Source organism: Balaenoptera borealis (assembly GCF_965194805.1).
Source record: "Balaenoptera borealis genome assembly, chromosome: 16".
Classification (NCBI taxonomy): Eukaryota; Metazoa; Chordata; class Mammalia; order Artiodactyla; family Balaenopteridae; genus Balaenoptera; species Balaenoptera borealis.
Genome location: NC_138872.1, coordinates 74137823 through 74165546, shown reverse-complemented (window position 1 = coordinate 74165546; position 27724 = coordinate 74137823). Strand labels below are relative to the sequence as shown.

Below are 27724 nucleotides of genomic sequence, written 5' to 3'. Positions count from 1 at the left end.
AAAGAAAACTGAAGATAATTCAAATAAATGGAAAGACATCCCATGCTCTTGGATTGGAAGAACTAATATTGTTAAAATGGCCATACTACCCAAAGCAATCTACAGAGTTAATGTGATCCCTGTCAAATTATCCAAGACATTTTTCACAGAACTAGAACAAAAAATCCTAAAATTTATATGGAACTATAAAAGACCCAGAATTGCCAAAGCAATCCTAAGTAAAAAGAACAAAGCTGGGGCATAACCCTCTGAGACTTCAGACAATACTACAAAGCTACAGTAATCAAAACAGTGTGGTACGGGCACAAAAACAGACATATGGATCAATGGCACAGAATAGAGAGCCCAGAAATAAACCCACACACCTACAGTCAATCTTCGACAAAGGAGGCAAGAGGGACTTCCCTGGCGGTTCAGTGGTTAAGACTTCACGCTTCCACTGCAGGGGGCGCGGGTTCAATCCCTGGTTAGGGAACTAAGATCCCACATGCCAAGCAGTGCAGCCACAAAACAAACAAAACAAAACACACACACACACACACACACACACACACACAAAACAAAACAAAGACAAAGGAGGCAAGAATATACAATGGAGAAAAGATAGTCTCTTCAGCAAGTGGTGTTGGGAAAGCTGGACAGCTACACGCAAATCAACGAAGGTAGAACACATTCTCACACCATACACAAAAATAAACTCAAAATGGCTTTAAGACTTAAGTGTAAGACATGACACCATAAAACTCCTAGAAGAGAACATAGGGAAAACATTCTCTGACATAAATCGCACCCATGTTTTCCTGGGTCAGTCTCCCAAGGCAATAGAAATAAAAGCAAAAATAAACAAATGGAACCTAATCAAACCCATAATATTTTGCACAGCAAAGGAAACCAAAAGGCACAAAATGACAACCTACGGACTGGGAGAAAATATTTGCAAACAAAGCAACTGACAAGAGCTTAATTTCCAAAATATACAAACAGCTCATACAACTCAGTAACAAAAAAACAAACCACCCAATCAAAAAATGGGGAAAAGACCTAAACAGACATTTCTCCAAAGAAGACAAACAGATGGCCAAAAGGCACATGAAAAGATGCTCACCATTGCTAAATTATTAGAGAAATGCAAATCAAAACTACAATGAGGTACCACCTCACACTGGTCAGAATGGCCATCATTAAAAAGTCTACAGGAATTCCCTGGCAGTCCTGTGGTTAGGATTCCATGCTTCCACTGCAGGGAGCACAGGTTCAATCCCTGGTCAGGAAACTAAGATCCTGCATGCAGCACTGTGCGGCCAAAAAAAAAAAAAAAATTCAATTAAGAAGTCTACAAATAACAAATGCTGGAGAGGGTGTGGAGAAAAGGGAACCCTCCTACACTGTTGGTGGAAATGTAAATTCGTGCAGCCACTATGGAAAACAGTATGGAGGTTCCTCCAGAAACTAAAAATAGAGTTGCCATATGATCCAGTAATCCCACTCCTGGGCATATATCCAGACAAAACTGTAATTCAAAAAGATACATGCACCACAATGTTCACAGGAGCACTATGTACAATAGCCAAGACATGGAAGCAACCTATATGTCCATCAACAGATGAGTGGATAAAGAAGTGGTGTATATCCACAATGGAATACTATTCAGCCATAAAAAGAAAGAAAGAATGCCATTTGCAGCAACATGGATGGACCTAGAGATTATTATACTAAGTGAAGTAAGTCAGAAAGAGTAAGACAAATACATCACTTATATGTGGAACCTAAAATAGGACACAAATAAGCTTATTTACCAAACAGAAACAGACTCACAGACATGGAAAACAAACTTATGGTTACCAAAGGGGAGAGACGGTGAGGGAGGGATGAAGTGGGAGTTTGGGATTAGCAGATGCAAACTACCATATATAAAAATAAACAACAAGGATATAATGTATAGCACAGGGAACGAAATTCAATATCCTGTAATAAACCGTAATGGACAAGAATATGAAAAAATAAACAAACAAAAAACCCCCTTTTCCCCTCTAAACTGCATATTGATATTAAGTAGTTAGCAAATCAAAATTGAACTTTATAGTTATCTTTCCAAATCACGTATTTGCCTATCTTCTAAAGTATCAGGTGCTTCCTAACTATGATTCAAAATGGAGAAGCCCTGGGACTTCCCTGGTGGTCCAGTGGTTAAAACTCCATGCTCCCAATGCAGGGGGCTCAGCTTTGATCCCTGATCAAGGAACTAGATCCCACATGCCGCAACTAAGAGCCCGCATGCCACAAATGAAGATTCTGCATGCCGCAACTAAAAGATCCTGAGTGCCGCAACTAAAAGATCCCGAGTGCCACAACTAAGACCTGGCGCAGCCGAATAAATGAATAAATAAATTAATTAATTAAATAAAATTAAAGAAAAATATTTTTTTAAGTTATGAAAAAAAATGTAGACGCCCTAAAAGAATTCAATCATATTAAAAGAAAACATAAAGAAGAGAAGGGCACATAAAAACACACTATATGTATGGCTAAAAATACTGTCAAAAGTCAGACAACAAACTGGAAAAAATGTCTGTAAGCTACATCACAAAGGGCTGTTCTCCCTAATATACAAGGACTCCTATAAATACAGAGGAAGAAAAATCCAACGGTTCAATAGAAAAATGCGTGAAGAATACTAACACTGCACAGAAGGGAAACATAGATGGATCTTAAGCATAGGATATACTCAATCTCACACACGGTAACAAATGTGCAAATTAAACCTACTAGTATTGTTGTACGGCAGAAACTAACACATTGTAAAGTAATTATACTCCAATAAGATTAAAAAAAAAAGACAAAGAAAAACAAACTATTATTAGATGCCATTTTAAAAATTAACAAGTCAACAAAAATCTGAAGTTTGATGTTGATGAGGATATAGGGGAAAAGGCACTTATACTATGGAGGTGGGAATGTAAAATGACATACCTGCAATGGAATGCAATTTGGCAATAATCATCAAAATTAAAAATACATTTATCCTATGACCCAACAATTCCATTTCTGAGAAATTTTCCTCTGACATAACTGCACATGTACAAAATGAAATATGTACAAGGCTACTCATTTTAGTACTTGTAAAAGCAGAGGTCTGAAGATGGCATAAATGGCCACTACGAAGGGACTAAATAAACTTTGGCTAATCCATAAAGTGGAATATTACGTAGCTTAAAATTTTTAAAGTATCCTTTTTATGTACGGATAAGGAAAGAGTTCTTAAATATACTGCTAAGCTAAAAAAGCAGGGTATGCGTAGTGTGTTTTTATGTAAAATAGGAGGATTGGGATAAGAACAAATGTGTTTATAAATGAAAACAAAAGCAAAGAATGATACACAAACTAGCAACAAAAGTTGTCTGAATATGGGGGAAGGATGGTGGTAGTGGCTGGGAACTAGACGGGTGAGGGACCATATATACCTTTTATTTTTGAGCCATTTGGATGTACTACTTTTTTTTTTTTTTTAAGCAAATAAGGCACAATTTAACTCAAAACAAAAACTGGCACATCTTTTCTGAAACATTTTTTTACCAATACGGAAAACCTAAAATTATATTTGACACCCTGTACAATTAGAAAAAATTCTTTAATACTTGGAATTTAATCTTTCACTCAATCTGATAAATTCCACTCCTAGTCGTGACGGAACAACAGGGATTAGGTTTACCCTACTGCCTTAACAACTAGAAAAATCAGACAAAACATACGAAAAAATGGTTTTCAGACACTGGCCAACAGGCAATGGGGAGAGTAACCCCTGAGAAAAGGGGACAAACATGGTAAATCCTACAAGTGCCTCAGCTCACTGCAGGTAGAGTTTTTAGGCCTTGGCACAGGGAGAGGCAACTCAAACAGAGCCTAGCAGACTTGCTGAATTGGGGAAACAATATTTAGAGCTCAAGAAGGCCAAAGTTTGTGTGGCAAAACACATAGAGGATGGGCTGTAAAGAAAAAACTCCAGATAACTGCAGAGGGGTTCCCTTGAATCTCTGAGTACTGCACATGCACGTGAGAAAACAACCCACAACTGGGTAAAGGAGTGGGCAGAACAATCTCCTGAGCACACATGACAGGAAATAATTCATTTTTCCTACTAGCCACGAACAAAGAGTATCAGCAATGGCAAATATGTGGGCAACTATAAAAGACATTTTCTCATTCAAAAATTTACTTAAGGGCTTCCCTGGTGGCGCAGTAGTTAAGAATCCGCCTGCCAATGCAGGGGACACGGGTTCAAGCCCTGGTCCGGGAAGATCCCACATGCCACGGAGCAACTAAGACCATGCAGCACAACTACTGAGCCTGCGCGCTCTAGAGCCTGTGAGCCACAGCTACTGAAGCCTGCGTGCTTGGAGCCCGTGCTCCACAACAAAAGAAGCCACCGCAATGAAAAGCCTGCGCACCGCAACGAAGAGTAGCCCCCGCTCTCCGCAACTACAGAAAGCCTGCACGCAGCAACAAAGACCCAACACAGCCAAAAATAAATAAATAAATTTATTAAAAAAAAACACACACACAAAACACAAAAAGAAGGCAAGAAAAGAGGAGAGAAAGAATTATAGCCAGATGGAATAAATAGAAAACAGAGCAAAATGGTAGGTTTAAGCTCCATCTTATCAAAAATTTCATTAAATATAAGTAGTCTAAATAGCCCTGTGTTTTTAATATAGAAGCAAAGCTTGTATTTCAAGTATAGCCGGTCTGTTATGATTATCAAGCTTTCCATTTTCCAATCCAAACACTCAGTTTTAAAAAGTCTTGCCAGCAGAACAAAATGTGCTCTTGAATTATAATGATAATGTTTAAGCTATCATTCAATGACAATTTTCTACATGGCAGACACTGTGCTTTACTCCACATTCTCATCAACCCTTAACAATTTTGTTATATTCCTGAAACCATATGAAATAATAAATGTACACACCAATAAAATTTTTTTGTTAGGTAGGTGGAATTATCATTTTACACATGAATATAATGAGGTTAGAGGTTAAGTCATTTACGTGAGACATGTTACACAGGTTAAGAAGAAAAGCGGGGATTTAAATCCAGATCTGTTTGACTCCCAAGCCCAAGTTCTTCACAGTCACACCATAATTCCCTCCTATCATTACAGCATATTTATTCCTGTTTAAATTAAGCAACGAGTATCAACTGAGCACCTACTACGTAAGGCTGTCTGCAAGCCAGATGACATATTAAATCCAATTAAATCTTCAATAAAGTAAACCTATAAAAGCAAAATCTTCAAGGGGCTTCCCTGGTGGCGCAGTGGTTAAGAATCCACCTGCCAATGCAGGGGACAGGGGTTCGAGCCCTGGTCCGGGAAGATCCCACATGCCGCAGAGCAACTACGCCCGTGCACCACAACTACTGAGCCTGCGCTCTAGAGCCCACGAGCCATAACTACTGAGTCCGCATGCCACAGCCACTGAAGCCCACGCGCCTAGAGAAGCCACTGCAATGAGAAGCCCGCGCACCGCTCGCAGTTGTGCAAAGAGTAGCCCCCTCTCGCTGCAACTAGAGAAAGCCCGCTTGCAGCAACAAAGACCCAACGCAGCCAAAAGTAAATAAATAAATTTATAAAAGCAAAATCTTCAACAAAAAGGCTATTTGAAGGATAGCTGTGAAAGAGTAAACACAACCCAAAAATGTCAATATCAAAATAGAGCGTGATCATGTAGTAAAGATGATTAACACCATTTTAGTACTAAAAACATATTTTGTATCTCAATGTTAAAAAAATTTACAGAAAATCCCACGTTTCTCAGATTATCCAAATAGAATAAGGACAGTTCAGTAGAATATTATAGTTCTTCTGACTTTTTCAGCTGTTTTGACCATAGATGTATAATATGGACTAAAAGGCAGATAGTCTGTAGTATAATAAAAAAATATATATTTGGTTTTTGGCCCAGGGATGGATATTTTTGATCACCAATGGCCAATGATTTGATCAGCCATGCCTACAAAATGAAACCTCCATAAAAACCCTTATATGACAAGGTTTGGGGAGCTTCCACATTGATGAGCGCATCGAGGTGCTGGGAGCAAATGCTCAGAGGGCATGGAAGCTTGGTGCCCCCTCCCCTACCTTGCCCTGTGCATCTCTCTTCCATTTGGCTGTTCCTGAGTTGTATTCTTTAATAAGCCCATAAGCATAAACAAACTGTCCTCCTGAGTTCTGAGTCGTTCTAACAAATTATCAAACCTAAGGAGGAGGTTGTGGGAACCCCCGATTTACAGCTGGTTGGTCAGAAGTACGGGTGTCCCCACTCCTGGGGATTGCAACTGGCATCTGAGGTGGCGGCAGTCTTGTGGGGTCCAGCCCTTAACCTATGGAGTCTGTGCTGACTCTGCGTAGTTAGGGTCAGAACAGGACTGACTTGCTGGATATCCAGTTGGTATTGTAAAATAAGAGAAACCACATACTTGGTTCAGGGAAAAAATTTCTCATTGTCCTTATCAATGAAAGTCAGAAGCTGATCATGTTCCAAATACATTATATTCAAAACATTATAAAAGATGATTTTACAAGATAAAAAAATTTTTGGAGTAGACAAGAAAAGGCCATCGAGCTGAGTGTACCTGAGAAATGACTGTAAAAGCAGGCACAATTATAAAACCGGTTCCAAATTCAACCTGGGGAATCGTTACTTCAGTTTCATCTAAGTACCAAAGAGGCCCACATGATTAAAGTAGCAATTCATTAGTAATTCTTCAAATGATGTAATTAACACTATGCTTCAACTTAATTAACATCTGAAATTCGGGTCTTGGGATAGCACTGAATGTAAGAGGATTATAGTTTTGTTTTTTAAATCTTATTTTGAAATAACTTCAAATTTACAGAAAATCTGCAAGATTGTTACAAAGAATTCCTTTATACCCTTTCTCCAGATTTACAAAATTTTAACATTTTGTTCCATGTCTGTGTGTATTATTTTTCTCAATTTTTTCAGAGTAGATTGTATGTTTCACGCGCTTTACCCCTTAGTATGAGTATTTCTCAGCAACAAGGATATTCTGTTGCTAACTGTAGTTATTGAAAAAAAGTATTTGTTTTCTACACAGGATCAAATTGAGGGTCACAGGTTCATTTAATGGTCATGTATACTTAGTCTCCTCTCATTTGGAAATGTTCCCCAGACTTCCTTTGTTTTTTTATGACACTGACAATTTTGAAGAATACAGGCCAGTTTATTTTATTCAATGCACTTCAATTTGGTCTTCTCTACTATTTCCTCATGACTGGATTTCAGGTTATAAATTTTCAGCTTAAATATTACACAATTCATGTTGTGTTCTTCTCAAAGTATCATATCTAGAGGCACAGGATGTCCATTTCCCCCCATCGTTATGTAGCTGCCATTTCTCTACCTGGAATTAATAAATAAGTTGTGGGAGTTAATTTGAAATCATGTTCATAACTTGTTCCTCGGGAAACTCCCTCCTCTCATCCCAGACTTAGCATCCACACTGATGAAACGTGTCTGAATCAATTCTTATTAGGATGACTACAAAATGGTGATTTTCTATCTCCATCACTCCTATATTTATTAGTCAAGATTCTATGGTAAGGTTCTCCTCTTCTTTATTTAATTATTTATCTATTTTATTAGTTGGACTAATGGATTATTGTTTTATTCATTTACACTCCATTTATTGTCTTTATTTATTTTAATACCCAAATTTGGCCAGTGGGAACCCATTCAAGCTGACTTCTGGGCCTTTGACCTGTCCCCAACATTTCTGAGGGGCCCTTCTTTCCCAGCTCAAGTTCCAGAATCAGTCATTTCTCCAAGGAACCTTAATTCACTTCAGTGAAGAATAGTATTTAGACTCTAAGGTCTGAGTAGAAAGATTGGTATTTTAATTCTAAAAAAAAGAAAAGATATTCCTCCTTAGAGCACTGCTTTTAGATTAGTTTGTAAAAGATGTACAAAAGAGTCTACTCTGGGTGACAACATCTATTTGAGCTCCAAAAGAAAAGGGCATTTTGGAACACACGAGCAAGTATTTTGACCTGGCTGACCCCCTATTATTTACTCTAAACTATAGCTCACTCAACCTTACTTTGGAGAGTAAAGAACTAAAAGTAAATTCTCTGAGTCTTTACAGTCAAGCTGTTCCATTTACCTCCTCTGGAGGGACAGCCAATTCTAACAGGAAGTTAAAATAGTTTTCAAATCCCTTAGAAGGTTATTTGTCTTCTATATACTACCAACCTGCCCTGGCTTAAGAGCTTTCTTTCATGCTATCAATAGAAGCAAGTAAAATATTAAGAGCAAGGACATCTTGGATTAACAAAGTGAAATAAAGAATACAGAACACAAAAGGTTTATTGTAGTCTAGAGTCAATAAATTAAGACTGCATTTAGTATAGGCTAACTTTATCCACATGCAAAGACCAAACAAATAATCAGCCTGAAATGCAAAGTTCGCCTGGCAGAGTTACATAAGCAATCTGTGAAACAAAGATCCAACAGCATCCTCTTTTCTAATGCACACACATCAATTTTTTCCCCAACACTTTGAGGTCTTTCTCACCATATGCTTTCTATAGACAAAAAAAACAGCTAAAGATCAAAAAAATATAAAGTAAAAACCTATCATTCTAAAGAGAAGAAAAAAGGTAAGAACTATTCCACATAAAAGTTTTTAAGATAAAAATCACTTGAAATTTTTCTTTTAAAGTACAAATCTTCTCTCCATAATATAATGCATACTGTACAGAAGGTCTTAGGACATGATCTTTTTAAATTGCCAAGTATAGTCAATGAATGTATGTGACTATTAAGCACTTCAGTAATAGAAACTTCATTATCTATCTATCTATCTAGATACAGACACAGATACAGTTATAGATAAACACACATATTTCAAGGTCAAGGGATATAATGGAAAAAAGCTTAACCAGGAGTTAGGAGACCTGAGGTCTAATACATCAACTCATTATATGACCCTGGGTAAATTAGTTAACCTTTATGGGCTTTCATACTGTCATCTGTAAAATGTGGCAGTTAGACTGATGGTTTTACAATTTCTTTACTATTTCATCTGTTGTCATAAACCATTTCACCATACATCTATAAATTCATAAGGTTAATGAGACTTTCTCAAAGCAGGAAACAGAATTTAAGCTAAACAGGAATCAATGGCTTTGATCAATACCTTTGAGCCCCTTACTAGCAGAGATTATTTTGTCAGAAAAACAACAGGCATTTTAAAATAGCTAACACTTACTGGAGATTAACTATGTGTGCCAGGTACTACTGCGCTGAACTCTGTACACACATTGGCTCATTTAATCCTCAAGACATGCCTATGATAGGTATTACTGTCCCTCAGAATAGACAGGGCTTAAAGAGCTTAGCTTGTTTAAGGTCACACAGCCAGCAAACTGCAAAGCTGAGACTCAAACCAGGGTGACTCCAGAGCTTACAGTTTTAATCACCCTACTACACTATCTTCTAATAAATAAATCATGAGCCAAATACATTCTTATCAAATACATTTAATCTCTAGCAGGTACTGATTATTTCCCTTCTTACTACTGTAGAGAAAACTGCTGAGTGACAGCCAACCAAGAACAACTCCAAATTAATCACGTGAACAAAAAGATTGTTTAAAGGTTTGTCTCTATTAAAGAGAAGTGCTGTGTTTTTAGATAAGCAATTGTTCCTTTTAATAAAACAAAAAACAATAGTCATTAAATCTGAAAGACCAGAAAAGATCTTAAGGTGTGATATTATTATTATTAATTTTTTTTTAAGGTGTGATATTATTATGCCCCTTCCTTTAAGCAGACCAAAAATCTCATGACAATTACCCCAGGTTGGGGGGCAGGGGGTGAGGGGGTGCAAGGGAGTGTCTAAGAGAACAGCTCTACTGACAGCATCAGTGTTGGTTCCCAGTATCCCTCACCATTTCAAATTTACTGCATAGCTCTGATTACCAACATAAAGGTTCAGAGACTAAGCCCTAACAACAGACATTCTTTCTTGCTTCCTGCTAGGCCACTCCAACTAGCCTATCTGCTCACTAGTGAGAATCTTCCTGCTTGTTTAATATGGAATCTTAAGAAGTAGGATGAATAAGGTCAAGTACATACAAGAGTGAGCCTTTTCCTACATGTTCTCTACATAGTATTTCCTCAACACACAGGTTGTCTCTCTAATAAGCTCTCAGAAAACTTCTTTTTTAGACAACTTTAAGCCTAGAAACAGTCATTTCTGATAAGGTATGGATAGTGAGGATATTAAACAAAGGAGAATAAACCACTATCCAAAAATTAAAGGCACAAAAAATAAAACATCCAAACAGATGGGATGGGAATGAATTTTATAAACAAAACTACATATTTTAATTATCTTTATTCCTCCTATAGAGTAAATAAGTTCTCTAAAACACAATGTCCTCCAACCAAAGAGATTTCATACGTCATCTGCACCTCAAACCCAACATCTCAAGTCTGCGTTGATATTCTCTGAACGCTTACAGAAGTTACAAAGCTGAGCCCACGTACACCGTGGATCTACTCTATATCTCTTTGGGCACAAAAGAAAAAAGAGAATCAGAAAATTACCCTTCTTTGATCCAACCCTGGATGAAGCACTGAAGAATTTCTTCACTGTGGTAACCTTGCGGGTCTTCTCATTGGTTTTCTTTTCTTCAAACTTGGAAAATGTGAGGGATTGGGCCCCTTGGCTGCTCTGACTGCTGGCAAAGGCCTCTTCTTCCTCCCGCTGTAGTCTGTAATTCAAGAAGAGGTTAAGTTTAACCCTGATATTCTCCAAGTTCTCCTTGTATCTAAAGGTAATAACTCAATGAATTGGGGATCTAAAATTTGTAGAACTAGAGGCTAAATACACCAAACAGGTCTGAGGTCTCTGATAGGAAGCTCTCCTATGTGCTACTACAAACTTCAAAAGGGACCTTCTCCATGGATCATGTTCATTCAGCAATTGTACTAGTGTTACATAAAGCAAATAAAGTCTAGTCCTTTTCCCTGACAACCTCAAGGTTGGAAGAGAGAAAAAGACAAGTAAATAATTACCACATAATGTAACAGTGCCTATAGTAGAGAGCAAAACCCAAGTGCTATGAGAACATAGGAAAAAATAAACTAAATCTGGTTGTATAACGGTGGTTTTATAAAGGTTTTATAATGGTGACATTTAGGCCAGTCTTAGAAGGATCAAGAGGATTCCGCCAAATAAAAGGGCATTCCAGGAAGAAGGTACTACAAATGTGAAGGATGTGGCTTTTGTTGTGGACCAAGTTCGTTCAGCGTAGTCAGATCACTGGCGGTGGGATGGACTATGATGCTGGATGTACAGTTAGGCACCAGGTGGTAAGAAACCTTGACTGCCAAGCCTGCTATAATCCTGGATTTCATCACGTGGTGGGGAACCAAGAAGGACTACAATCCAGTAAATTACCATTATCTGATGTGTGTTTTAAAGGTAATGCAGGTAGCTGTGTGACAACTTGAGGGGCAGAGAGACTAGGGACAGAGACAATAATTAAGAATATATTACAAAGATTTAAGTGAGAGAAATAAGAACCTGGAAAATAGGAGAGGATGAAATTCAAAACACTTCTCTTAGCTAGAATAAGCAGAACTTGCTTAATTAGTTGTAAACAGTGTGGGAGGTGAAGGAGAAATTAAGAATGACTAATGTTTTTTAGCCAACTGAATAAATAGTGATGTCGTTAATTGATACAGAAGGAGGTTCAGGAGGAACTGCTGGGAGTGGGGATTAGAGTAAATAAAAGCAAGAAATCTGGCCTTGGACCAGCTGAATTTGAGGTATTTATAGTAAATCTCAAAGGCTATCTATAGAACTATGGTTCTCAAAGTGGATTCCCCAGACAGCAGCATCAACATCACCTGGGAACTTGTTAAAAATGCAAATTCTCAAGCCTCACTCCCAACCTATGAGAGTCAGAGATTCTGAGGGTGAGGTTCAGTGACCATCGTTTTTACAAGCTTTCCAGGTGATTCTCATGCCTGTTCAAATATGAGAAAGTGCTGTAGGAAATCTCAAGCAAGGTCGCAATTGGAAGCAGTAAGAAACAGCAACAAAATCACAGGTAGAGGTGTTGGTATGAGAATGGAATAGGGACACATCTTTCTCTGAGACAAAACAGAAGTTAATATAAAGACACTAATTCAGTTTGATAACAGGGGAGAAAGCTAAGGGAATTCATGCCTAGTGGCCTCTACTTTCTTTCTAAAATAGGATCAGCTACAGAGACTATCCGGAATGCAATGGGAAACCCGAGGAAATAGTTAATGTTCTATGTCTATATTTTCTCTCTGACTGACCATGGAGTCACTGAAGGCAGCAAGTGTACTTTATAATACTGAGTTCGTCACAGATGGTAGCAAAGTAATCACTCAACAAATACCTGATTAAATATAAAAAAAACCAGCAAAAGCTGTCAGAGAGCAGTCTTTCTTTTATTGAGAAGCTTCACAGTTTCTAGGATGCTTTGGTAAAGGATTAACATTATTCATGGTATTTTATTAGTTCCTATGCTCACCAGACATTCTATGTTTTAATTTTTATCATAATCATATTTCTGCATAATACTAACAAATGCCATTTTTTTAAAGAAAAGTTAAATTTCCATAATGTAAGGATTATATATACAAATCAACAGGTTTCTGTTATTATGTGCTCATCACTGTGCCAGATGCCATGCTGGATATATTAAAAGGAGGAGGAAAATAATGCCTGATGAAAGTCATGTGCAATAACCTCATTTAATCTTCACCACGAAATATGTTTATCTCCATTCTTCCACTCCAAGGAGCTTACTGTCTTTATTAGAGAACTAAGACTCACACATCCCAAACACCGAACAATTAAAAGTTAAGACAAAGACAAAATAAAGAAATCACTGAAAGCTACTCATTAAACGCTGAATGAGGGGAAAAAATTCATTTCTCTTAATATTAAACTGACTTGCTGACAGATCAAAACAGAAGAAAAAAATGTATTCTGACAATGACAGAGCTATGTATCCAGTTATACCACTGTTAAACCACCCCTAGTTAAGTCCTTTTACCGCTCTGCTAGTTCCCAATCCTCCTGAATCTGCTTCTGCCTGGCTTTGTGGTACTCCTCCCTCCAGCACTTGGAGCAGAAACCCTGCCAAGCAGGGTTGCCGTAATAACCACATCCTTTCTTGCATAGGAGCTCTGACTGATCCACATGAATTCCTCGGCGTTCAGACTTAAGGCTCATCTTCTTCCTGTTAATCAAAGAGCAAACAAGAAAGTTTTGTTGAAAATGAATTCACTATCATTCTACTTACAGCAAAGCAATTAAGAAAAAAAAATGAATGAGTCTATCATCTTCAAGCTATAATGGAAGAAAGGAGAGAGGGAGGGAAGGAGGGAAAAAGAAAGTTTAAATATTGCAAATTACTGTCATACTAAAGAAGAAACTTCTTATTCCTGCCCAATAATATAAAGAACACTTTAAGAAGGACTAATATTGGATTAAAGACCTAAACAGAAGACATGAAACTATAAAACTCCTAGAAGAAAACACAGGGAAAAACTTCATAACATTAGATTTGGAGACAATTTCTTGGATATGACACCAAAAGTACAAGCATCAAGAGCAAAAATAGACAAATGGGACTACATCAAACTTAAAAACTCCTACACAGGAAAGGAATCAACAGAGTGAAAAGGCAACCTATAGAATGGGATAAAATATCTGCAAACCATATATCTGATGAGAGGTTAATATCCAGAATATGTAAAGAACTCCTAAAACTCAACAACAACAAAAATCCAATTAAAAATTAGCAAAGGCCATGAATAGACAATTCTCCAAAGAAGATGTACAAATAGCCAACATGTGAAAAGATGCTTAATGTCACTAATCATCAGGTAAATGCAAATCAAAACCACAAGGAGATATCACCACACACCTGACAGAATGACTGTCATCAAAAAGAACACAAATAGCAAGTGTTGGCAAGGATGTGGAAAAATTGGAACCCTTGTGTACAGTTGGTGGGAATGTAAAATGGCACAGCTACTGGGGAAAACAGTATGGTGGTTCCTCAAAAAATTAGAAATAGAATTATCATATGATCCAGCAATCTCACTTCTGGGTATACACCCAAAAGAACTGAAAACAGGATCTTGAAGAGATACCTGCACACTCATGTTCACTGAGCATTATTCACCACAGCCAAGAGTTGTTATTCACAACATTCAAGCATTATTCACAACATTCACAGCATTATTCACAACAGCCAAGCAATCTAAATATCCATGAAAGGATGAATGTATAAACACAGGATGAACGGATGAAGAAAACATGGTATATACAATGGAATATTATATAGCCTTAAAAAAGAAGGAAATTCTATCACATGCTACAACATGGACGAACCTTGAGAACATTATGTCAAGTAGCCAATCACGAAAAGGCAAATCAAAGACATTATTCCACCTACATGAGGTATCTAAATTAGTCAAACTCTCAGAACCAGAAAGTAGAATGATGGTTGCCAGGGGCTGGGGGAAGGGAGGCAAAGAGGAGTTGCTATTCAATGGGTATAGGGTTTCAGTTTTGCCAGACAAAAAAGTTCTAGAGATCTGTTGTACAAGGTGCACATAGTTAACACTACTGTACACTTTTTTATTTTTTAATTAATTAATTAATTTATTTATTTATGGCTGCATTGGGTCTTCATTGCTGCGTGCAGGCTTTCTTTAGTTGTGGCGAGCGGGGGCTACTCTTCGTTGCGGTGCGCGGGCTTCTCACTGCGGTGGCTTCTCTTGTTGCGGAGCACGGGCTCTAGGGCGCACAGGCTTCAGTAGTTGTGGCACGTGGGCTCAGTAGCTGTGGCTCGTGAGCTCTCGAGTGCAGGCTCAGTAGTTGTGGCACACGGGCTTAGTTGTTCCGTGTCATGTGGGATCTTCCCGGACCAAGGCTCGAACCTGTGTCCCCTGCATTGGCAGGCAGATTCTCAACCACTGTGCCACCAGGGAAGCCCCTGTACACTTTAAAAATGGTTAAGATGGTAAATTTTATGTTATGTGTTTTTTACCACAATAAAAAAAAGATTTTAATATTAAAAAAAGGGGGACTAATAGATTCTTCTTATTTGCTACCATTTTAAACCTGAGGGACAAAGTACAATCTTCTTGAAATACTCTATGTTCTTACTACATTATGTCATTTGGCTCAAAAAGACAACTTCATTTCAACGATATAAAAGTGAATACTTTGTCCCAAATGAGATAATTTAACATTCACCAAGAAAACAAGTGTAATTAAAGCATCAGAATAGAATCTAAACTCCTTGAGATGGCATTCAAGGCCCTACTGTTTGCCACCACTCACTACATGCCTAATATTGTGACAGGTACTCAGTATAATTATTTCTCACAAAAACCAAGGTAGATATTATCTCCATTTTATTAGATGTGAAAATTCATAAACAAAAACACAGGCAACATGAACAATGAAGAAAAAGAGAAAAGTGCTATGAAACCGAGGGGCGGCGGGAGAAGGTGAGGTCATTCTGACTTAGGGAGCATGGAGAGACCACCTGGGCCAGGGAGTGAAGGGTGGGGGATGTAGACCTTCAAGAGCCTTGAGTTGAGGCTTAAGAGGGTCTTCGAGCGATGACACAAAAGAGGGAAGACATTCCGGAGAGGAAGAACATCTTTTGCAAAACACTCAGAGACAGGACAGCAAACGCAGAACATGAATGATGTGGTATAAGCAGGAGGTAAACAGAAGCAATTACATGTGAAGTTCAATTATGATGGCTTTTTAAAACTTCAGGCAAGAGCTGGGTTACAGCACTGTTGTTTCAGTGAAAAGGGGAAATCAGGATAGGTGTCTATTTTAAGACATAAAACTTGAGAGGTGGAGTTCTGTTTTCCAGTATGATGAAGTGAAGAGGACAATAAATCCTCTCCACCAAAATCAACTACAAAGACAGACAAAACTTCCTCTCTGCTGATGGATCAAAGTGTGGACCAAGGAATGCATTCAAACTTCAAGCCACCGACCGGCTCTCTCGCATCTCCTGTGTGTATGCACAGTCTTTGTTGGCCAGACAATGGAAACCTTGCTGGCTAGAGATGTTTGTGCACAAATTCAGTCTTTGAACAAACAACAATCTTTGGCTGAACATTAAGGTATGCAGGCAGACGGGTGACCCGAGAAGGAAATCAAGGATAAAAATAAATATAAGAAAAAAAAATGAAGACAGACATGAGCAGCCGCAGGGTGTGGGGAAGAGAGACTTCACAGGTGTAGTCCAGCTATAAAGCCTAGATGGCATGAGCTAAGCACTATTTTTGAGGATTCTCAAAGGCGAAAGGGAGGAGAAGAATTAAGGAAGAAGACCAGAATTCAGTGTATCACTGAACCCTCGGTGAGTTTACCCTTTTTTCCCCTACAGTATCACCAAGCCAACCCAGAAATGGACACCAGGGCCAGAGAGAGCTCCTCTAGCTCTGGCTCAAAGAATGAGAAAGGGAACTCCTAACACTGAGAGGAAATATGAAAATCCCTCCGTTTTCTTGTCTTTTTTCCCCCTCCTTCTCTTGAGCCATGAGCAATCACATGGTGTCCACAGAAGCGGCTGGAATGAGAGACTGCAGGAGCTAAACTCGGAGGAAGGGGAACTATCCATTCCTCCCACTCTCTAGTCTCCTAGACAGTGATGGGAGTACAAGACAGAGTGGGGTAACTAATTCCACAGCTTTCCACCCAGAGGAGAGAAGATGAGCCCCGAGAGAACTTTAAAAATACAGGAGGAATCAATGAGGAGAACTCAAGAAAGCAAGCTGAAAATGTGTGCATGGATCTCATGCTATTCAGGATCAGAGACTAAAATTCACACTAATAGAGACCACTGCACGGGTTTCAGACTGACACACGCAGGAAACAGATCAAAATAGCACTGCGAAGCCTCTGAAAAATGAACCAACATGGGAACCACAGCTCACAGAAGTAGGGTTGGAACCTGCGGCCCAAACTTGGCAGCAAAACTAAAAACTTTTGCTTCTCCAATGACACTGCACGGAAAATGAAAAGACAAACTACAGACTGGAAGAAAATACTCGCAAATCATATATCTGACAAAGGACTTGCATCCAGAACATATAAAGAATTCTGAAAACTCAACAGAAAGAAAAACCACCCAATTAAAAAAATGGGCAAAAGACTTGAACAGACTTATCCAAAGAAGATATACACACTGGGAGACAATTCTCCACGGGTGTCTCACATTTCTGTACAAGAGGCCTTCGTAACAGACTACATCTTCAAGGATGTTTGCATATCTAACATTCTCAGGAGGAACAGATCACTGTCTCCCTCCAGAGAAAGGGCAAGTTTGTTTACTGTCAAGTAAAATAGATATAATGTTTCCCTCCAGGTCAAAAGTCAGGTGGGTTTGTTAGCTGCCCATTATAAAGGATTTGGGTTCCTTAAGCTTAGGTTCCTCAGCTGTGACACCAGCCCCATGGGACTTGGGGACAAGGGTAGCCCACGTGAGATGAAGCTTGTTTTACTGATGTCCTATGAATAATAATAAAGTCCTTTGTCTCCAACTCCAGAGTCTCATGACTTCTTCCAGCATCCATGAAACTGGCAGGCTAACTTGTTACGTTTAAGAGGGTAAAAACCCACGTCAGTCACAGTTCTTGACAACATGGCAAATAAGCACGTGAAAAGTTGTTCAACATCATCATCTGTTAGAGAAATGTAAATTAAATCACCATGAGATTTCACTACACACCTATTAGAATAATTAAATTAAGAACAATACCAAGTGGTAGCAAGGAGGCAGAGCAACTAGAACCCTCCTAGTGGGATGCAAATGGTACAACCACCATGGAAAACAAGTTGGTAGTTTCATAAAAAGTTAAATACACTTACCATACAACCCAGCAATCCTATTCCCAGTTATTTCCTCCAGAGAAATAAAACTGATGTTCACTCAAAAATCTATACAAGGGCTTCCCTGGTGGTGCAGTGGTTGAGAATCTGCCTGCCAATGCAGGGGACACGGGTTCGAGCCCTGGTCTGGGAGGATCCCACATGCCGCGGAGCAATTAGGCCCGTGAGCCACAACTACTGAGCCTGTGCGTCGGGAGCTTGTGCTCCGCAACAAGAGAGGCCACGACAGTGAGAGGCCCGCGCACCGCGATGAAAGGTGGCCCCCGCTCGCCGCAACTAGAGAAAGCCCTGGCACAGAAACGAAGACCCAACACAGCCAAAATAAATAAATAAATAAATAAATAAATAGCGTTCCCTTTAAAAAAAAAAAAATCTATACAAAAATGTTTCTAGTAACATTATTTATGATCATCAAAAAATGGAAACAACCAAAATATCCTTCAATAGATGAATGAATAAACAAACTGTGTGGTACATCCATGCAATGGAATGCTACTCAGCAAAAACAACAACAAAAAAACATACCCAACAACTTGGATGAAATCTCAAAGGCTTTATGATGAGTGAATGAAGCCAGTTTTAACAGTTTACATACTGTAGGGACTTCCCTGGTGGTCCAGTGGGTAATACTCCACACTCCCAATGCAGGGGGCTCGGGTTCAATCCCTGGTCGGGGAACTAGATCCCGCATGCATGCTGCAACTAAGAAGCCCGCGTGCTGCAACTAAAGATCCCGCACGCTGCAACGAAGATCCCACATACTGCAACTAAGACCCAGCGCAGCCAAAATAAATAAATAAAGTAAATAAAATAAATATTTTTGAAAAAAGTTTACATACTGTATAATCAGGGTTTGTTAGGAATTAGGGTTGGAGAGAGGATGTCTATAAAGGAATAGCACAAGAACTTTTTTAGAGGTGATAGAACTGTTCTGTATTCTGATTATGGAGGTGTTTACATAAATCTATACATGTTTTTATATTCATAGAACTGTATACTCCCCCAAAATTCAACTTTACTGTATGATTTTGTTTGTTTTTTTTTTAATTTGAGAGGCAATTTCTAGTTTGGATTGGGGAAAAGTGCAGAACAGGAGACAGGGATAATGATCAAGAGACAAATACAGTAAGAGGTTATAATAATAGAGGTAATACAGTGGTAATGGAAAGGGGAGGGATGGCAACACACTCTGGCAGTAGGGTCTGTAAGAGTTAACTAACGAGACATGGCAGGGAGACCTGCACGTTTACAAATACTCTTCATTGCCTCTATGAGATTAAAGCCCTCCAAGGACAGGATTTAGATCTGTTGCACTTATCATTTAGTAAATGAGGCTGAGGTAGAAAGGAAGAATAACAAAATATAGCCAGAGTCTAGAATGATAAGTTAAGAAACTTTAAGACCGTCTACTTTCTCCTATTATAATACAGATAAAGACACTGAGACTGAGAAATTATGATTTGTTCAATCAAAAAGGTAGTAAGTGGCAGGGACATCACAAGAGCCTACACTTGTACTAAGTCCTGAGTGCCATCAAACTATTTTGAGAGTCTGAGCTAATCTCACCATCAACATCCTGTGGTCCGTTTCTTCAATTCCAAGAGGAGTAGGCAAAAAGAAATATCTGTTTTTTCCTTATACCAATTCAGTAAGTTTAAAGTTTTTTACACTACAAAGACTATAGCACAGATCTGTTACTAAAATGAACACATTTTAGGGAGTCTACGTAACAAATGTGTCAGCAACTTCCCTTTCCTCAGGGAACTGTTCCCCAAATCTACAAAGGTCAGCTGCCCTGTTTGTATATGGTGCAGTCCCCCCTCCCCCACCACTGCAGGGCCACAGCTGATTGATCCAGAGGTGGACACTTGACCCAAAATGAAGTTTTGGAAATGGGACTAAGTCTGGGCTGTTCTCTTGAATGATGGAGAAGCTGTGGCATGACCACCTTCCAACAAGTGGTCTGAGTAACCAGTCTGCAGATACAACAGACTGGTATACAACAAGATATACAACAAGAAGCAGAGAAAAGTGGCAGAAGAAAAATACTCTCTAGGTCCTGAGGGGTTTCCATTTCTCAGTTCCAATCCTTTGCTAAGGTTTAGCTGCTTGCCTACCCTCAGATTCTGAAACACACCCCTTGATCCCTGACTGTTTTTTTCTTATGCCAGCTCCAGTAGAGCCTATTACCTGCACTCAGAGACTTGCCCAGGTACTATGTGAGAGCTAGAAAAACATAGTAGAATTGCTGTGAGGACTTAGCATATACTAAGAACTCAACAGGTTGAGATGAAAACTTAAAAATAATAGCTATGCATCTATGAAGACCAATTTGATGTGCACATGAGAACATGGAGATCGGTCAAATCTGCATTCAAATCCCAGCTCTGAAATGTAACTTCGGACAAATTAATATTTCTGAAACTTCCATTCATACCCCTCTATCCAACTTCTGCTCCTACCTTTTCACAAATCTAAGCCTCATAGGCTTTGTGCCCCCATGACCTTCACTCTGTTTTACACCTGTGATTATCTCACATGGCCAAAAAAACTTTCCAGACAAGATTACTAATCAGTTGACCTTAAAATAGAGAGATTATCCTGATTTTCCAGGTGGGACCAATATAAGCACATGAACCCTAAATGCAGAACAGGACAGGAACCCAGAATAGTCAAAACAATCTTGAAAAAGAATGTAGGAGCACTTACAGTTACCAATTTCAAAACTTACTACGAACCTATGATAATCAAAACGGTGTGGAACTGGCACAAGGACAGACATGTGGAGCAATGGGATAGAACTATGAGTCCAGAAATAAACCCACACATCTATGGTCACAACTATCAAATGGAAGAGTCTTTTCAACAAATCGTGCTGGGACAATGGGATCACTACATGCAGAAGAATAAGGTCAGACCGTTGTCTCACACCACGTATAAAAGTTAACTAAAAATGGATTAAAGACCTAAATGTAAAAGCTAAAACTATAAAAACTCTTGGCCAAAAACACAGGTAAAACGTCATGATCTTGGATTTTGTAAAGGATTCTTAGATATGACACCAAAAGCATAAACAACAAAAGAAAAGATAGATAAATTGTACTTCATCAGAATTAAAAACTTTTGTGCTTCCAAGGATCCCATCAAGAAAGTGAAAAGACAACCCACAGAATGGGAGAAAATATTTGCAAATCATGTATCTAATAAAGAACTCGTATACAGAATGTGTAATGAACTGTTATAACTCAATATTTTTAAAGATAAACGACCCAATTTCTAAAATGGGTAAAAGATCTGAATAGACACTTCTCCAAGGAAGATATGCCAATGGTCAATAAGCACGTTAAATGACTTTTGACATCATTAGTCATTAGGGAAATAAAAATCAAAACCACAATGAGATACCACTTCACATTCAGTTGGATGGCTAGTATTAAAAAGTCAGATAGGACTTCCCTGGTGGCGCAGTGGTTAAGAATCCGCCTGCCAATGCAGGGGACACAGGTTTGAGCCCTGGTCCAGGAAGATCCCACATGCCACGGAGCAACTAAGCCTGTGTGCCACAACTACTGAGCTTGCGCTCTAGAGCCCGCAAGCCACAACTACTGAGCCCACATGCCACAACTACTGAAGCCCACGCGCCTAGAGCCCATACTCCGCAACAAGACAAGCCACCACAGTGAGAAGCCCGTGCACTGCAACAAAGTGTAGCTCCCGCTCGCCACTAGAGAAAGCCCACGTGCAGCAACGAAGACCCAACACAGCCAAAAAAAAAAAAAAGTCAGATAATAACAAGTGTTGACAAAGATGTGGAGAAACTGAAACGCTCATACATTGCTGATGGGAATGTAAAATGGTGCAGATGCTTTTGGAAACCATCTGACGGTTCCTCAAATGATTTTTTTTTTTTTAATATTTTTGGCTGCGTTGGGTCTTCGTTGCTGTGCATGGACTTTCTCTAGTTGCAGCGAGCGGGGGCTACTCTTCAATGCAGTGCGCAGGCTTCTCATTGCGGTGGCTTCTCTTGTTGCGGAGCACAGGCTCTAGGCACGTGGGCTTCAGTAGTTGTGGCACGTGGGCTCAGTAGTTGCAGCTCGCAGGCTCTAGAGCGCAGGCTCAGTAGTTGGCTCGCGGGCTCTAGAGTGCAGGCTCAGTAGTTGCGGCGCACGGGCTTAGCTGCTCTGCGGCATGTGAGATCTTCCAGGACCAGGGCTCAAACCCGTGTCCCCTGCACTGGCAGGTGGATTCTTAACCACTGCGCCACCAGGGAAGTCCTGAATTGTGCCCTTTAAATAGGTGAATTCTCTGGTATGTGAATTATACCTCAATAAAATTGTTTTTAAAATATAAAGCAGAAGAGGAGGGCAGAATGGGAAGTCAAAGAGATTCAAAGAACCATTGCTGGCTTTGAAGGTGGAGAAATGTAAGAAATGTGGGTGGCTTCTAGAAGCTGAGAATGACCCCTGGCTGACAGCCAGCAAAGAAATGAAGACCTCAGTTGCATAACTTCATTAAACTCATTTCCACCAACATTTAAGTATGTCTGGAAGCAGATTCTCCCCATAGCCTCCAGATAAGAGCCCAGATTGGATGACATCTTCATTTGGACCTCTTGAGAGCCTTAACAGAGTACCTGGCTGAGCTGGCCAGGAGTGCTGACTTAAAATACTTACAATACTCTGGGTGTTGTTTTAAGCTGATAGGTTTGTGGTAACTTGCTACGGCAACAACAGAAAACTAATATAGGCCTCCTTTCAATTTCTCTCTTTTGGGGGACTTTGCACAAGTGTTCTAATGCCTAAATGCTGTGACCCTTGCTGTTTATATGCTGATTTCCCTCTCCTCATTTAGGTCTCAGCTTTCATGTCATACTTTCAGAAAGGCCTTCCCTGGCCACTCTATCTAAAGTAGTACCTACCCCAACCTGCCCAACCCTCACCTCCACTGTGGGCCCAGAATTGTTTCTCCATATCCAGGAAGAGTTAACCAAGCAGGCCTGAGTTGCTCAAATCGTGCACATTCTCGACTTCAGAAGGGCCTGCTTCTGTGGCTGACTCCTGGCCAGCTCCTGGGAACTGAGGTCTTAAGAGTATCTTTATGTACTAACTGATAAGGGTGTTTTGTATGCTTGGAGTCTTGATCCACACTGTACCAACTTGTCTAGACAGTTTGTGCAGACTGTGTGATGTATGGTGAATACTGCTTTCCTTCTTGGGGGGGGGGGTCAATCATGAGGGTGCTTGTGCCTATGTGACCAGCCTCCAATAAAAACCCTGGAATCTTAGGCTTAAGTGAACTTCCCCAACAGAAAACACTTCACACATGTTGCTAGAGTTTGTTGCTGAGGGATTAAATGCACCCTGTCAACTCCACTGGGAGAAGACTCTTGGAAACTCATGCTCGGTATCCTCCAAATTCTGCTCAATGCACTGTTTTCGTTCACTGATCCTGTTTAATATCCTTTCACTGTAATAAAACACAGCCAGGAGTACATGAGTTCTGCAAGTCCTTCTAGTGAATTACCAGACCTGGGGGCAGTCTTGGGGTCTGCCCACAGGACGTGATTATAAAGGGGTGGTATAAGGGAGATCTTAGTGGCAATCGTTCTGTATCTTGACTATGTTGGTGGTTACAGGAATCTACATATGTGATAAAATGGCACAGAACTATAATACACATCGTAGAGATGTCAACTTATTGGTTTTAACATTATACTATAGTTAACATAAGACATAGCCATTGGGCAAACTAGGTGAAGAGTACACAGGACCTTTCTGTATTATCTTTGCAACTTCCTGTTAATCTGTAATTTCAAATTAAAAGTGTTTTTAAAAAATTCCACTTAAAATTTATTAAATAAAAACACCTATGACTGAATTAACGTGTATCAGACAGTTGTACATACCACTCAGATAATTTCTGTTCCTAAGTATGGAAAACAAAGTGACCAAGTGAGCAACCAAAAAAAAAGTACACGCCCTGATCTGAAAGGCTATGCAGTGGCGATGAAGCTGTTTTGGTGAGGCAAAGCAGGTACAGTCAGCCCATCCAGATTAGACATCAGAGTATACAGACACCATACCCTCCTCAGTTCAGGAGAAACATGGGGGAATCAATTCTGAGACTCAATTCTGTCTTTCCGGGCAGAAAGACCTACCCCTAGCCACAATCTAGAGGCAACTACCATCACTATTGCACCCAGGGTGGACATCAGAAGGGGCACACCCAGCTCCTATTTGAGCTCTGCACTCCAGTAAGTAGGCTTTTACTGAGCAACCTGGGCACAAAGATTGCATAATTCAATTGGCCCACTCACATTAGGGAGGACAGAGTAAAAATGATCTCTATTGCTGAGATAGCTGAGATTCCTGTGAATTCTGCCTCAGGGCTAGGTACCCTAAAAAGGGCCAGAGGAGCACAAAGCCCACAGAGTTGTGTATGTTCTTCCTTAAAGCTCTGCATGCAAACCACATTCATTTCATAAAACAAAAAACAAAAAATACTTTTTAGATTTGAGTAGCTTCCCACTATCTTCCTTGTAAGAGTCCTGCTTCCTATTCTTAGATTTGATGTCACGTCCTCATAGATCATTCCTCTGGGCAACGCACCTGGGATTTATAGAAAACATCCAATCAACTCTACTAAAATGATAAACTATCCTTGAACCTCAGTTAAGAAACAGAATTTAAAGTTAAGCTTTTTCCCTTACATTTGTTTTTTTTTCCAGTTATAGAAGTAAAAGATGGTTACTCTAAAAAACCTGAGACATAAGTAGAAAATAAAGAAAACATCACCCAGAGGCAGTCATTATATTCTCATAGTGCTTTCTCTACTCATCATGATCTCATTCATTTATTCAACAAATATTTATATACTGATTTACACTACGTGACAGGCACTTAGGATACAAATTTAAGTAATAATAAAGTTTCAGTCCTCATAGAGCTTACTGTCAAGTATGGAAGATGTGACTATCTATCTAGAAGGCCTGAAAGAAGAAATTAAAGCACTATGAACACTGAGGAATTAATTTTAAAATTACTGAATTTCATAAAAGAATTTATGTTTATATGAAACAAGCTAAATATGTGTACATGAAATCTATGAAACTCTTATAATAGCCTGACAATAAGAAGTTAGGAAATATAAATAGAGATCTCATTCCCAATAGTATCAAAATGTAAAAACATCTAGGTACTATTTTAATAAGAAAATTATGTCATCTACATAAAAATACTGAGATATAAAGACGGCTTAAATAGTTGGCAACACATACCGGGACACAGTATGAGAAAGTTAAATATTTTATAAATGGCAAATGTTTCAAAATTTTTAAGTTTACTATAAATGACAAAAAAACTCCAAAAGACTTTTTTGGAACTTGACAAAATTATTCCATATTTTATCAGCAATAATAAACGGGCAAGAATTTTGAAAAATACTCTAAATTAATTTATTGAACTTTAATTTTCTGCAAACTAGTTAAAACAGTGTGAACTTAGCAAAAGAACTGGCAAATCACTTCAGAATGGATTAACCCCAAAATGAATTGCTAATACATAAAATAATTTATTATTAGAGGAAGGAGGAGAAGGGAAGAATTTTCAATAAACAATGCAGGGATAACTGGTCAGCAATCTGGTACCCCCAAATTAATTACAGGAATCTTAAACAGGAACCTTAAAGAGTTAAAGTTTTTAAAAGACTAATGAAAAAATAGAAAGGACTAAAATTAAGTATTTATGAAACTTCTAAAGAGGTGAGGGCTATCTAAGCTCACAGGCTGCAGGAGAAATCAGAAAGGAAACCGATTTGAATAAGTACATTGAAACTTCTACCTAGTTTTTAAAAGGCCTCACTTAGAACCAGAATAGAAAGGCAAATAAGAGACTAGGCAGAATATTTTAAGTAAACAGGACGAGAGTGTTTTACCATATTTAGAAATTACACTAATAAGATTTGTAAAACTCTGGTATGCAGTACAAGGATATGAGCAGACCATTCGCAAAGTGGAAATAGCTTCCTAGGAACAGACATAGAATGTCAGAGGGTTTGTGCCTTGTGAACTCTGATTTATATCACCAAATTGGCCTCACAAAAAGGTTATACCTATTTACATTCCCACCTACAGTGATCTACTTTCCCACAAACTCGTAAAAACTGCATTATTAGTCTTTAATTTTTGCCAATCTGCAAGGCAAAAAAAGAAGCATTTCTTGTTTTAATACCCGTGTCCTTAAATTAACCATCTTTATAGATATTTATTGGCCATTAGCATATTTTCTTTGAAGAATTAAACTGTTCCTGTTCTTTGCTCACTTTTCTATGACATCTTTTTTCTTTTTATAGGTGCTCTTTTTATGTTATCTTTTAGCCTTTGGCTGTGTATGTTAAGATACTATAGTTTTAATCAAAGACTGTATCCAGGTTTCACTGACTTTCATAGCGTTAAATACATTGCCTCCAAAATGAATGTGAATGTCACACAGATAATCAGTGGCAGAGTTCCAATGTTAAATATAACAATACAAAGTATCCAAACACTAGCCTGCCCAAATAATTCCAAATGATAATCAAACCCATGGAATATAATGTAGAGTTTATGCTGCTGGAATGAGCAGAGCCAGCAGAGCAGCATTCTTAAGGAATGAATTCTAGACAACAATCTTCTATTGTATTATGTCACACCCTTTTCAGCAAAGTGAAATTATGGCTCCAATTGGAGCATGCCATTCCCCAGGCAAATAACTCAAAATTACATGCAAAACAACCTGGCTGCTCGAGTCTACTTCTACCATGCTCTATCCTCTCTCTTCCACAGAAGCAGTCAATTCCTCAACTGGTCTATTTATTCAATAAGTAACTGACCAAAAATTATGTCTCTTAACTTAGAGTAACAGCAAACTGCAATATATAAGGTGATTTCAATGATCAAAGGTTTTTGGTTTTGTTTCTGCAAACTTACAGCTTAGTTTTAGCTTTGCTGCAGCCATTTCAACCTTAGCCAGTTGCTGTGGCTGGGCTAGACATACACATATCTATGAGATAAGAGAAATACAAAAAGCAATTGCCTGGATAGAAATGTATTTATTCTGACTTGTTAGAGGGCTCAATCAAATAAATATTTGTATTATATTCTAAGTTTTTGAGAAGTGCCTTGTATATAACAAAAAAATTAAATTAAACTGCAGAAACTTTCAAAAGCTACTAAAACCATCCCATCTGTTGTAGGTTGAATTGTGTCCCCCCAAAAGATAGGTTGGACCCCAATATTGTAAATGTGACCTGATGTGGAAATAAGGTCTTTGCAGATGTAATTAGTTAAAATGAAGTCATACTGGATTAGGGTGGGCCCTAAATTGAATGACTGGTGTCCTCATAAGAAGGCCCTGAGAGACCCAGAGACACACATAGAGGTCGTGTGGCCACAGAAGCAGAGATTGGAAGGATGAAGCTACAAGCCAAGAACTCCAAGGACTGCCAGCAATCATCTTCCCTACAGCCTTCAGAGAGCATGGCCCTGCTGACACCTTGATTTCAGACTTCTAGCCTCCAGAACTCCAAAAAAATTAATTTCTGTTGTTTTAAGAACCTAGTTTGTGGTAATTTGTTACAGGAGCCCTAGGAAACTAGTAAACCATCCAATAAGAATTGTTGTAAATTCTAGAAATAATTTAAAGAAATGAGTTTTCCACCAGTTGACAGAACTGTGGATTCACAGC

General features: G+C 38.9%; 1 protein-coding gene across 11 annotated transcripts in view; it reads right to left on the bottom strand.

The window, feature by feature from the left end:
- RABGEF1 (RAB guanine nucleotide exchange factor 1) overlaps positions 1-27724 on the bottom strand; it is a 90649-nt gene that overhangs the window by 25096 nt on the left and 37829 nt on the right. For 9 of the 11 annotated variants that reach the window (XR_014235317.1, XM_082358565.1, XM_082358566.1 and 6 more), the window contains 2 exons: positions 13123-13308; positions 10631-10797 (listed from right to left, as the gene is read on the bottom strand). Coding sequence is in view for 9 of the 11 variants with exons in the window: in XM_082358565.1 (XP_082214691.1) it covers positions 10631-10797; positions 13123-13308 (353 nt within the window). In the remaining 2 variants the exon portion in view is untranslated. Of the gene's footprint in view, positions 1-10630; positions 10798-13122; positions 13309-24505; positions 24611-27724 lie in introns of all 11 variants that reach the window. The other 2 variants (XM_082358569.1, XM_082358562.1) reach the window with 2 other exon arrangements.